Source organism: Chelonoidis abingdonii, chromosome 4, assembly GCF_003597395.2.
Source record: "Chelonoidis abingdonii isolate Lonesome George chromosome 4, CheloAbing_2.0, whole genome shotgun sequence".
NCBI classification, from domain to species: domain Eukaryota; kingdom Metazoa; phylum Chordata; order Testudines; family Testudinidae; genus Chelonoidis; species Chelonoidis abingdonii.
The window spans coordinates 47,249,013-47,261,759 of NC_133772.1; the positions used below are offsets into that span (position 1 = coordinate 47,249,013).

At 40.4% G+C, this 12,747-nt stretch overlaps 2 protein-coding genes, 1 long non-coding RNA gene and 2 other non-coding genes across 5 annotated transcripts in view; 4 read left to right on the top strand and 1 right to left on the bottom strand.

Moving 5' to 3' along the window:
* PIK3C2A (phosphatidylinositol-4-phosphate 3-kinase catalytic subunit type 2 alpha) overlaps positions 1-4,308 on the top strand; it is a 98,755-nt gene extending 94,447 nt beyond the window's left edge. The window contains 2 exon segments of the mRNA XM_032799235.2: positions 146-271; positions 899-4,308. Coding sequence (XP_032655126.1) covers positions 146-271; positions 899-1,081 — 309 coding nt within the window. The 3' untranslated portion in view covers positions 1,082-4,308.
* Positions 116-6,960, bottom strand: LOC142046749 (uncharacterized). The gene is made up of 4 exons (XR_012655750.1): positions 6,622-6,960; positions 1,693-1,726; positions 1,440-1,565; positions 116-1,085 (listed from the first exon to the last, which is right to left on the bottom strand). It is a non-coding gene; the product is annotated as an uncharacterized LOC142046749 (long non-coding RNA).
* Positions 6,961-7,024: 64 nt separating this feature from the next.
* RPS13 (ribosomal protein S13) lies at positions 7,025-11,705 on the top strand. The gene is made up of 6 exons (XM_032799236.2): positions 7,025-7,131; positions 7,758-7,806; positions 9,515-9,593; positions 9,998-10,167; positions 10,896-10,996; positions 11,628-11,705. The coding sequence occupies exons 1-6, from the start codon at positions 7,109-7,111 to the stop codon at positions 11,659-11,661; spliced, it is 456 nt and encodes a 151-aa protein (XP_032655127.1). The 5' UTR covers positions 7,025-7,108; the 3' UTR covers positions 11,662-11,705.
* On the top strand, positions 9,840-9,930 carry LOC116835948 (small nucleolar RNA SNORD14). The gene has a single exon (XR_004376342.1). It is a non-coding gene; the product is annotated as a small nucleolar RNA SNORD14 (small nucleolar RNA).
* Positions 11,303-11,399, top strand: LOC116835947 (small nucleolar RNA SNORD14). Its single transcript, XR_004376341.1, has one exon. It is a non-coding gene; the product is annotated as a small nucleolar RNA SNORD14 (small nucleolar RNA).
* Positions 11,706-12,747: the final 1,042 nt, after the last annotated feature.

Here is a 12,747-nt window from a genome sequence, read left to right on the forward strand (position 1 = left end):
CAGTTAGTCTGATTATGAGCAGTTGCTCATATGTTAGGTAATCGGGGTGAACGTAGACTCTAATGCATTTCTTTGGAGGAAAAGATACTCAGATGGAATACACTACAATAGAATAAAGGCTAGTTGTTATGCTCTATATTTACAGGTTACTGAAGATGGTGCAGATCCAAATCCTTATGTAAAAACATACTTACTTCCAGATATAAACAAAACATCTAAACGCAAAACCAAAATCACACGAAAAACAAGGAACCCAACATTCAATGAAATGGTAAGAAGAATCAGTTACCTGGTAAAGATTCCATAACTTTCTTTCATAAATACATGCTGGTGACCAATTTATTTGAAATCCTGGTAAATAATTTCTGTCAAACACATCTCAGTAAATTGCTTTGCACTTCTGAAAGCTTTGTACCTTATAAATGTGCACACTCCTGTTCCAGATTTATTCCCTCCCCTTCTTATCCCAAAATCCAAAAAAAATCGTAACTCTGGAAGGGGGAAAAATATCTTAGGCAAATACTGATTGGCATATTCTAATTAGAATTCACAAAACGCATTGACCATAACCCGCATCACTTGCTCTCTGGTTGCTCTGAACTGATTGGATTTAGCAATCTTTTCACTTACCCAGCACCTTGCATCTGAGCTCCTCGGGATACTTTAAACATGAAGTTACACAACATCCCTCTAACAGATAAACATCCCCTTTTTACAAAGGATAACTGAGATGCAGACCTGCCCAGGATCACACAGCAAGTTGGTGGTAGATCCAGAGGCTAACCCAGGAGCCCATCTATAAATCCCTTTACTTTAATCACCAGCAGTCCTTATTATTTATTCTGGATATCTAACAAATAAACTGTCTTGGCTTTCATTGGCTGTGTTCTTTTCATAGCTTGTGTACAGTGGATACAGTAAGGAGACTTTGAAGCAGAGGGAACTTCAGCTAAGTGTGCTCAGTGCAGAATCGTTGCGTGAGAACTTCTTTCTGGGTGGAGTTATGCTGTCCCTGAAGGATTTCAACTTGAGGAAGGAGACAGTTAACTGGTATCAGCTGACTGCTGTGCCATATCTGTGAACTCCTACAGCAGAAAATAACAAAAGTGAAACAGTTCTGCGCACTTGTGCTTTGTGCATTTTTCCTACTTGAAAATAACTTAGGAAATTTTAAAATGAGACTCTGCATTTCAACACGTGTGGGACCAACCCTCACCAAGCTGAAACCACAGGATGTCTAGAAACCACCTGTTTTAGGCTTATGGGATAATATCCAAGCATTAATGTAAATTAATTTTGTAATCATAGTACTTGTGGGTAACTAAAGTTTTAAACCATCCCTGGAATATTCAGGTAGTTTATTCTGGCTTTACTGTATCAGTTCAACCACGTTTAATCACTTGCCCTGTGGATATAGTACAAGTAATCTTTTCTGTTACCTGTTACATTATATGTGGCAAGGTGCTGTAGAATGCCAGAGGAAAGATGTGGGGGGTTTATGATGATACAGATGCTATTCACCATTGGTGCAGCAATGATCAGTAAAATGTCAGTGGTTGCACAAACTGTCAGAAATGAAATTGGACAGAACAGATGGAAAAATTGTTACATTTGAATCTTGAGATTAAATGCATCTGAAACATTTATCAGAGTGAATGCCCATAATGGAAGTTGTAGATAATGGTGCCTTACCTTGTAATTCAAATGCTTCTTGTATCTCTCATGTCTGAAATTTAAAAATATTTACCTGTTAGCCAGGTTTAACAAACTTATCCAGCTCTTTAAGAGGCAGATTCATGACACCGCCTACTGAACCTTTTGTTTGGGGAACTTACTCAGTTTCCTAGACATAGTTTAAATTTTATACCAGCTATCTGAGTGAGATTAGTCAGTTCATTTAAGTGAAGTCTTCTGTGCAAGTCACTGATTTGCAAACTTTGAATGAAGACTGGATGGTTGTGGTGCCACGTGAGTTGTGGTCTTCCAGCATTTTAAAACAGTTCTTAAAATTTCAAGGACCTCTGTAGTGCAGTCAGCAAATGCATTAGCGATTCATCTAGGGACTTGGGTTCAACTATTGGGTCACAAATGATATTTACACATAAGAAAATACCTTACCCTGCAACTTCACATATTGATTCTCCCTACTTGAAAAACATAGGACTCCAATAGCAGATATGCTGCAGGTCAGAAATGATTTGCATTGGCAGATATACTTGGCTCAGACTAGTATTGTCAGTCCCTCACCTCTTGTAAAAATTACTCTGTTGATAAATTTTATTCCTTCGTGATACAATATTTAAAATCATAGGGTGCAAATACAATTTACTGTCTCATGCGTGTGATTAGTTACTCCACTGGGTCTGGCTGCACTACATGTATAGGTTTCTTATTCACCTATCAGTTTAATGGTGACCACAGTCTGTTCTCTTTGGACAAAGCTGTATGAAGACTGTGTGTAAAATCACAACATAATTTTTAGCACTATTTTAGAAATACTTGTCAATGAAGGTTGACAGTGATAGACTATAGTACTGACTGTCACTAGCAAGGAACTTAAAATATGCAATGAAGACGACACAGCATAGGAAAGTCACAATCTATTTTATTTGCCCACCAATAAAATGCTCATTAGATACTTCCCCGCTTCTTCCTGCCCCCCACACAAATACAATGACCAACCATCTTTCCAACCCAGATGAGCAAAGTACAATTGAAAAGTACATTTAAATCATCGTTTGGTGCCTAAAACATTCATGGTCCAATTTCTTAGGAATTATTACAATAAAAAATCTAAGAATGTCTTTCTGAATGTTAAGCTGGGTTGTTACTAATAGGAGCTAGTTAAAAGAAAATCCCGGTTTTATTAGCTATCGTGTGCATAATTTTTTCCTTCAGTATATAGCATGTAAATAGTAACATACAGTAAATATAACTAGATTTTATTTCCTGCTCACTTGATGCTTTTGAGACTTATTCCATTCCATCATCAAAACCACAAGTCACGTAGACACAGGAAAGTAACTACTGTTTTTGTGAAACGTTCCATTGTTAAATAAATTGAAAGCAATACATACTGCCTTTTTGCAGTGTTATTACAGCACAGTGTCTTACAGCACAAAATATAAGGAGAAGCTTAATGCTTTTTTAAAAATTTGATTTTGCGACTGACAGATGTCTGGACTTAGGTTAGAAAATATGTAGTACTGTATGATTGTTAGCATTTGTCCTGACCTCTGGTTAACAGTGTTCTTCATAGCTCAATTGATTTCTGTGCCTTTCCCTCCCCTCTTAGAAAATTCACATTGGCTCAAGCTTTTTAGGATCATGGCTTTTATTTTTTGTCTGTAAAATCTAGTCTTGGGTCCTCACCAAAATATTAGAGGAACAGCACTGAGTTTGCATCTCTTTGCACTATTCCTGAGGGGTTAAAAAAAAAAATCGGTGGCCAAGACTTTTGATAAACTGTTTCTTTTATTATTAAAGGATAAATTAAAAATAAGCATGATAAAGGAACATACTAAAATTGGGATGAAATTTGCCAGTACACTCATTTGATTTTAAAATGAATATAGTCTCAACAGCTTTTTATACCTTGTTTGATCTAGTAAAAAGATTGCATTTTATGCAACATATGTGGCCTGCAGCCAGAAATAGAATTGTCTCTAAGGATCATATGTTTTGATATTTGAAAATAACAGCTTGCTCTATGAACAGTTACCACCTCATTTTCTCTATTAAATAACCTAACGTAGGACTTTGCACTGATATTTTTTACTGCCTTTTTATGATCTACAGGTACCTATATGTACAAGCATGTGTGATCTTTGATAAAAAGTTGATTTCTCTATTTTTAAAAATAAGGTTGTGTAGACATCTCAATATCTTGCCTTAAAGTGACTGCTCTTTCTAGGATTCTAATATGGTGAATTTTTTTTTCAAATTAAATAAATCTTATTTCTGGTATTTGCAGGATATGCATGTTACATAGAGGGGGAAAATGTTTGGGCAATATTGCACCATTCTAATAATCCACAGGAAATTAACTTCCTTGTGTGCTATTTACTCACATACTGTGATTAAAATAGTGTAAATATTTCATAGATGATATTGGTGAAACTCATTGGGAGCAAATATGGTAGTTTGCCTCACGTTATCTATACATCTGTAAAAACCAAATACTTCAGTTATACTGATAGCTAATAAAGATGCACAATATTGCCATCAAACCCTACCTGTAATGAATGGGTTAAATGTGACTTCATAACTGTCTTACAATTACAAATTAAACACTATTCTGGAATAAAACACTTGTGCTGTCTCTTCCCTCCCTTCTCCACCTCTGAAGCCAAACTCTACCCTAAGATGTATGCAACTGTATTTGAAAGCCAAAAGGAAAAGTCTACATGTGTCAAGATAGAACTTGGCCTAAAGTATTCAAAATCCCCAGGGCTGTATTGTGCATGCTTGACTATAAAGCTAAAAAGCAGCAGATTTTTTTTAGTATGTCTGTATTAAATTAACCCTAATAGTGAACTTTGTAAAAATCTTAGTTGAAGCTTTCAATGCAGGGGATTTAGTGGGTATTTTCCATGGCCTTATGGTTAGGAGTTCATTTGTGTCATGAAAGTCACAAATTCTGTGACTTTCCATGACTTCTGCAGGGGCCACTGTGGCTAACCCCAGGGTTGCCCAAGCAGTTAGCTTTGGGGCCAGCTGCTTAGGTGGCCTAGGGGACAGCCAGACTTCCTGCTGCTGCTGCTGGAGTGGCCCCGCAGCCACCCACACCGACCGCTGCTCGGGCAGCCCTAGGAACCTTGCCCTGGGGACTGCCTCACCAGCTGGTGCAGCTGCTTCCCTGGGGCAGTGGTCTGTCATTGGTCGTCTCCCTTTCCGCTCCTCTGCCCCCCGGGGCAGCTAGTGCTGCAGCAGTGACCTCCATATTTATAGTGGTGTCAAGGACAGGTCACAGGCCTGTGAATTTTTGTGCACTGCCCATGACCTGTCCATGGTATACTATAGTACCTATGACTAAATCGTAGCTTAACTTATGGTTCACTTAAGCATATTCCATCAAATTTGGGGTTAGGGTTCCTCTCCTCACTGGGAAACCTCAGCGCGGTGATAATCCCACCAAATTCTATTTGTGTGCATGTAAAATGCAAAACACTAATTTCTACAGCTGGATGGTGGGGAAGGGCTGGAATCATCCTTAGAAACCTTAAGGAAGGGAGAGTATAGAAGAAAAATGATTAAGTAACGGTTGTGGTCAATAAAAATAAATTAGCCCTCTCCTGAACTTTGAAAAACCTAAACTCTGTACATAGAGCTATGAAATCCTGAGTCAGCGCACTGGCAATCAGCAGCAAAAACCAAAGGCTATGGTAATAGTTGGAAATCGTAGATTTGTGTATCTCATAAAATTAATACTCCTTTATTCACTCAGGAATGAATCCTTCCATTTCTTAGGCATGCATGTATGACTCTGACTTAGTATGTTCCTTCTCCCTTAAACCTGACTTTAAAAAAAAAAGGGGGGGGGGCATCATAACTGTAAGATTAACCTCTAGGAAGAGTTTTAAAACCCTGTATCAATCAGCTCAAGTCAATGGAAAGTGGTTAATTATAATTCGTCCATACTGGGTTAAAAGTCCAGTAACACAGTGAATAATGGAAAATAATATTACTTGTATTCAAAAGACTTTTCTCTGACGGCTTCAACATTTTTAGTGTATTCCTCCCTCTACAAGCACATTTGCACCAACTTTTTTCTAAAAGAATCCTGGTGTGGTTAAAGTTGTAGAACTAGACAAGCACACCTTTCAAGCAGATATACAAAATGGTATTGTAATACACAAGTTCAAGGATTTATCTCCAGGAGTTAAAGTAATTCTAACTTTTTTTTTTTTTTTTAAAGTTCCAATGCTTTTTTGGGTAGGAGTAACAGGGATAGGAGAGTGGTGCAGATGCAGTTGTTTGTGCCAGTCTTATCTACCACTACCTAACAGAGCACTGCAGGTTGGTGAACATGATGCACAGATGTTCTGAGCAAAACACCTGCTGGATGCAACCAGAGTAAGTTGTGCATGGCCGATCTGGGGCTGACAGGAATGGGTTTCTTCACCTGTCAGGAGCTGAGTGCATGATATAAACTGCAGTGCTCGGTGTCCTGACTTGCAAGGAAAAATGAACCATGTCACATACTCTAACCTTTTGCATATGAAACTTACAACTTGTTGGAAATGACAAGATTCAAAGAATGTAGTCAACACCTGTGGAAATGTCACCAAGAGGAAATGTTAGGAGAAAATACTCACTTTAGTACAGTGAGGATTAACCAGACGAGGAAGCTGTGCTACTTTTCTAGGGTATTAGATTAATGGGAAGGAATATATTGCGTGGCAGGTTAGGACTATTGGCAGTGCTGTTCGGAACAATATTTCTTCCACTACCTGTGCCTACTCTGAGCAGGGAGGCTACTTATGCACATGGTCTCAGCCTCGCTGTCACCCTCTTGCCTGGCTGGCTCTTTACGCCACTGTGGCATCTTGCCATAGCTGCAGAGGCGAGTGCTCTGGGGCCAAGTGTGAGGTGAGCAGGTGTGGGCGCCCAGGCTTTTACCTTCCCAGTGTGGCAGGGGTTAGAGACGGGGCCTTGGTTGGAGAACTGGACTCTCGGTTAGTGCTGGGGGGGAGAAGGGCCATTCACGGACCCGCGCTCCCGGACCCGCCGGCGTTGCGTGAAGACCGTCCCGGGGTCCGCTTTCCAGCTGCTGCTGACAGTGGCGCTGGCTGACTCCTGCCGCCGGGCGCGGGGAAGGGTCGATTACAAACGGTTCCCGGGCTCCCAAGCGGAACGTCCCGCTCTGGCAGCTGGTCCCGCCCCCTCCGGGCCCAGCCGCTGCGGGGCGCGACACTCCCGCCCGGACGGGGTTGTGCCGGGGGAGCCGCAGTGCATGCTGGGAGCCACGGAAGGCGAGAGGAGAGCGCCACTTTGGTTGGTCGGCGCGCGAAGAGGGCGGGGTTACGAGTTGACGTCTCTTCCGGTGGAAGGGTTGAGCCAGAGCCCCCGCCTTCCTCTGCTCTTTCTTTCGCTGCCCGGCGCCATCATGGGTCGCATGCACGCTCCGGGGTAAGCGGCGGCGCCGGGTTTGTGCAGGGGGCCGCGCCTAGCGCAGTGGGAGCGGCCGGAGTGGCCCGGCCCCGCGGCGCGCACAGAGACGGGCCTGGGCAGAGAGAGGCCGGGGCGTCCGGCCTGGCCCTCCGCGGGCCTGAGTCCCGCTTCCGAGCCCCGCTGGCGCGAGGGGCACGTGTCGGGTTCGGCCTCGGACCGTGGGGCCCCGCACCCCGGGCCGCGCTGGTATTTGGGTGCTGGCACCGCCCGCCCCGCAGGCTGCAGCAATAAGCGCGCGCCTGCCCGCCCAGCCCCCCAAGTGTCGCTTGTAAACCCACCTGTAACCCGCCCCACACGTTTCACGGTAGCGCTTGTTAAAGGCTCGTCTAGCTCAGATCAGGGAGCGCCGAGCAGTGAATGGGGTGGCCGCGCTGGTGAGGGCTGATGGATACATTCCCCCAAAGGAGGGAAAGGGCAGCGTGGGAAAGTAGGGCAGATACACGGTGTGGGCTCGGCAGTAGTGACCGTGGTAAATTACAGTCCCAGGGATTGCCACGTACATGTGTCGCCCTGAGGTCTAAAATTTAAAGATTTTTTTCCCTTTAATTTTTCCACTCAGTATCGCATGCTTCTCTTTTCAACAGGAAGGGCTTGTCCCAGTCAGCCTTGCCCTATAGGCGCAGTGTGCCCACAGTAAGTAAACACCTTGGTTGCTTGTCCTATTACTTTCGCTTCTTGACCATTGGTTTGACTTGAGCTTAGGTTTACAGTGTTAAAAGGATCTGTTTTTCACACCCGCTTCCAGTTTGGTGGATGCAGCTTTATGCCTCCAGTGAAAAAGTATGTAGATATTTAGTTGAGGTAGTTTGGTGTCTAAATCTTACCAATTGGCATGAGGATTGTAGAGCTTTTAAATAGAAAACTAGGTCCTACAACCTAGTGGCTGCCCCATTTCCTTGGAAAGAGTTTGTGGTCTCTGTAGTTTATGGGACGGTTCTGTATCTTTCCAGTTACTTTTACAAAACTTCTGTAGGCAGTATGAGAGACAAGGGATTGACTATACTTGGAGAATATATGGCTTCCTAAAGACATGTCTGCTCATGGACACAGGAAACTTTAACTGAAGTTGTAAATTTAAAGCACACTAACCACTTATGCAAATGTGTTCATTCAGATGTAGTGGCCTTACTTCACTTTAGCTTCATTGTATAAGTGAATTAAGCTAAGGCCACTTTACTTCTGAAAGAGAGCATTCTCACAGGAGTTTAATGTGTTCTATGGTCATAACTTGAATTAAGTGATGATAACTTTCCTGAACATCCTCTAAGAATGATCTTAACTATGAATAGAGCACTGAACCCTGCAGTGCTGCTACCAGAGCAGTCTTTCCTCAAGAAAATCTTAAAAGGAAGTCAGTTAGAAATGTTAATCATTTAACTTAATATATTTTTTATTAAAAATAGTTTTCCTTTTCAAGTTATTCTTTTAAGTTAAAGATCTCTACACAGACATTAACCTATTAGGCAGAGATTGTTGTCCTATGCACAAAGTAAACTAAAAATATGGAGTAACTTTTCTCCATTTTAATTTTTAGTGCTAGATAATGAAGTAATAGAGAAGGCAAACTAGCAGTTTTTAGGTTTGAGATCCTGTAAGGCTCCAGTTAAATTTCAGTAATTCTAAATTCACTTTATAGATTTGCATTACTTTTTTGTATGTAATTGTTTTGTCTGGCAAATCAGACAGTAAAACCAGGTAATTACTGGAGACCATATTTGAATATCCAGTTGGAGGGGAACTTCCTTGGTGTTACAAACCTGAGTTCATTTAGTTAGTCTTTTAGGTTTTCTTATCAGATTATTGTGGAACTTTAGTTCTCCACATTTTGTCAGGTAGTGTTCTGTTCACTAAGGCAATCCTTTATTTCAGACCATGAAATGCCGTTTAACAAATCACTCACCAGAACCATTTTTGATTGACCTCTGACTTGGAATTTTACCAGAACTATTTTTTGTATGTCACCATGTACAACATGATCATAGTAGTTGCATTGCTGCTATGGGTTCAGTGATAACTCCCTGGTCATGTAATATTTTCTTTACTGTTATGGTGTAGTGGCAGTCCAAGTTTTGTTGTGCTCTTGGGCACCACAAAGCAGTCTATCTCCAGCCTCTAGAGGAGACTGTAGAGTAATCATGTGGATGTGTGCTTCTGATGATTAGCCCTGACTGTTCCATGCATGCCACATGCCATTAGTGAAGCATGCCAAGAATATCCCCTTTATAGTGCACATAAATATTTAATAGACTATTATTGAATTTCAAAACTACTAGCTGTGTAGTTTCTCCTATGTAATCTGTACTTATTCATCACTGAATTTTTTACAATTTTTTTTCCCTAGTGGTTAAAACTTACTTCTGATGATGTAAAAGAACAGATCTACAAACTGGCTAAGAAAGGTCTGACTCCGTCACAGATTGGTAAGTTTTATGAACTCTTATGAAGAATGGATTTAAAATTGCAAATCTGGGTTTAATTCTCACTTTTGCTAAAACTTCTTGGTGACACTGGACATCTTAATGTGAAACCTTACTGTCTGTCTACTTTGATCCCCCTCACCCACCTCTGTACAATATGGGAGGGAGGTCTGGGGAGCTAGGTTAAATTAATTGTTTGTAAAGTGCTTTGTGGTCCAGCAGTTGCATTGCTCTGGTAAGATGTAGGTCTCACTGTGATGATTGTTTTCCAACCATTTGCAGTTTCCACCAGAAAGGTTTTCCTTAATGTTGGCTAAACCTTCCTTGGATGTCTGAGTGAGCCTTTAGAATAGTAGCACTTGTTGGCATGTTTTTCCTGGTATAAAGTATATAACTTTTAATTTCAGGTGTAATCTTAAGGGACTCTCATGGTGTTGCCCAAGTTCGTTTTGTCACTGGCAACAAAATTTTAAGGATCCTTAAGTCCAAGGGACTTGCCCCAGACCTTCCAGAGGATCTGTACCACTTGATCAAGAAAGCTGTTGCTGTTCGTAAACATCTTGAGAGAAACAGAAAGGTAAGCTTTCATTGACCAAGGTCTTTGAGTGGGAAAAGAATGTTTTTGTTTTTTTTTAAAAAAAAGGTTTTTACCAAGATAAACTACTGTAAAAACTTAAGCTAAACCTGGAAGAGTCTTTGAACTAATTTTAGACACTTTGCAATAATCAGTTGGATTATAAAGCTTTATTTGCGCTTTCTTCATTTTTTTGAAATATATAAATAGCAACTCTGTTGTAGCTTCACTTATTTTATTAGATTTAATTTTGAAAATGAACCTTATGATACTATTCTGAAATTGCTATACATATTTTAATTAATATTATATATAGTTATACAAAGAGCAGATCAGTTTTTAATACTTAATGTTGAGTTTGTTTTCTAACCTTTACATGACTGGTAACTTTGCAGCCTGAGCAGAGATTTTCAGTATGCTTCAGGAAATGTTGGCCATTACTTCATCTGAGTAAATGTAAAGGGCACAGCTGATAAAGCTAAGACTTTTATTGCCTATAAACAATACAAACAATTTTGGACTTGCCTGTCTTGTTAGCACAAATGCTTATTTTATACTTAAGTCTGCATGAACTTGATGGATCAAAGAGCAGGACTGAACTCAAAAGTGGCCCTTTATAATAGCTGTGGGTAATACTGAAATATTTCCCCGTTCACCAAGTGTAAATGGATCTCTTTGGATGTTACAATCATATCAAGAAATTCCCATTCTATCTTCCTTTTCTTTTTAAGGATAAAGATGCCAAATTTCGTCTGATTCTGATTGAGAGCAGAATTCACAGGCTGGCTCGCTATTACAAGACCAAGAGAGTACTCCCACCCAACTGGAAGTAGTAAGTGTTTGTCTGTTCTCTTGTTGTTTCCAACCTGGAGGTGCCACAGGCCTAGCTGACAGTGGAGTTGAGTCCCTCACCCTCATTCTAGGCAGGACTGTGACAGAGATAACAAACTTAGCTAGGTTAGAACATCCAGTAAATTTGTAGGCTGATATAGTGACCAGCATCAGCTAGATTATTTATTATACAGTATCATATATAAACTGCAATCTCATCTACCTTGTTTCAAATTATATATTTTTAATAATCTAAAATTGCCTCTCTCTAGTTCCCACATTATTTCCATTGCTCAGGTCAGACGGCTCACTATGATGATTGATTTTTTTTTTTAACCATTTGCAGTTTCCACCAGAAAGGTTTTCCTTAGTGTTGGCTTAACCTTCCTTGGATGTCTGAGTGAGCTCCCGTAATTCTGAAAAGCCCAAAATCAGCTAGGTAGACTGTTAAAATTACTGCTATTGTAGCTGTTCTTTGCTCCAGTGAAATATAGCAAAGCTGATTTGAAGCAAAGTTTGTTTCAGGTTTTTTTGGCAACTAAGTTATGTGAGAAGTTGCCACTGCAGTAGCAATATCCAAAATGAGAGGGAAATAATTGTCTTTTTCTTCTTTTTTTTTTTTTTTCTTTCAGCGAGTCATCCACTGCCTCTGCTCTGGTCGCATAAGAGTTCACTCTTTTTACTGAAATAATAAAGTCACATTAAAGACCTGTGTCTTCTAAATTCTGTGTGGAAGTTTCAATGAATTATAAGTTTGGGGAAGCCGATGTAAATTATATCTAATATTATATAAGGGTGCTTGTTAAAAATTGGAGGTATGCGTTGTATACTGGATCATATTTGGATGGATGTGAAGTGAATTGGATCATACCAGCTGAACATATTTTACATGGTTCTCATTGAAGCCCGTGCCTGATCTGTGAAGCTAGTGACAGTAGCCATCTTGCTGCTGTACTCCCAGTTTCTGAACTATTTGTTCTTAGCTTGTGGTGGTTTTACAATAACATGTTTCTCTTGCTGCCACAACTTAGAAAACAGGTAAACAATTGATTTGCCTTTTCTAATATGGCAAATTCAAATTGAGTTGCTGCATTTCAGTCTGGGAAAGGGTTGGAAATATAACAATTGAATCCAGGCCTTGTAAGGAGAAATTGACTGGCCTTTGACTATTTGTTAGGCCCTCTTAATACCCATAATTTAATGGTTTCTGTATTATATGAATTTTGCAGAGCTGGGATTCCCATGCCCGTAGCACTACTTGAATCTAGGGTCTGTGCTGTTAAATCAGCCACTGATACAAGAAAAATAAATAACCCAGTAGCAGTTGTACAGGTTGATTGGAATATAGTGGTATCTGATCCATCTTGTTTTAGTAGATTAAGAAAACCAGTTGTAATCCTGCTCTTGTGCCACTAAAATCTGTCCATTGCCTTGCTCACTGCCTTTTTAAAAAAGCGGGTTTTCAAATCACTTTTGGAAGATTACAATTTTTAAATATTTTGATTAGATGGCCTGACAAAGGGAGAAGTTGGGTTTGGGCACCCTTAGGCTTTCTGTATATATAAAGCAGAGTTTCTTGCCTTAAAATGTTGAATCTAGTATCCTGTTTTATTGGAAGGCCTAGACAGGGGATTGAAAGTTTCCACAAAACGATCCTTACCTGTTGTAAGTTGAGCTCTCGGAAAGCGTGGTTGATTTCAGGAGCAAGGTCTTACCAGAGAGGCCTCCTTCCTCAGTGGCAGTTCTCCAGTC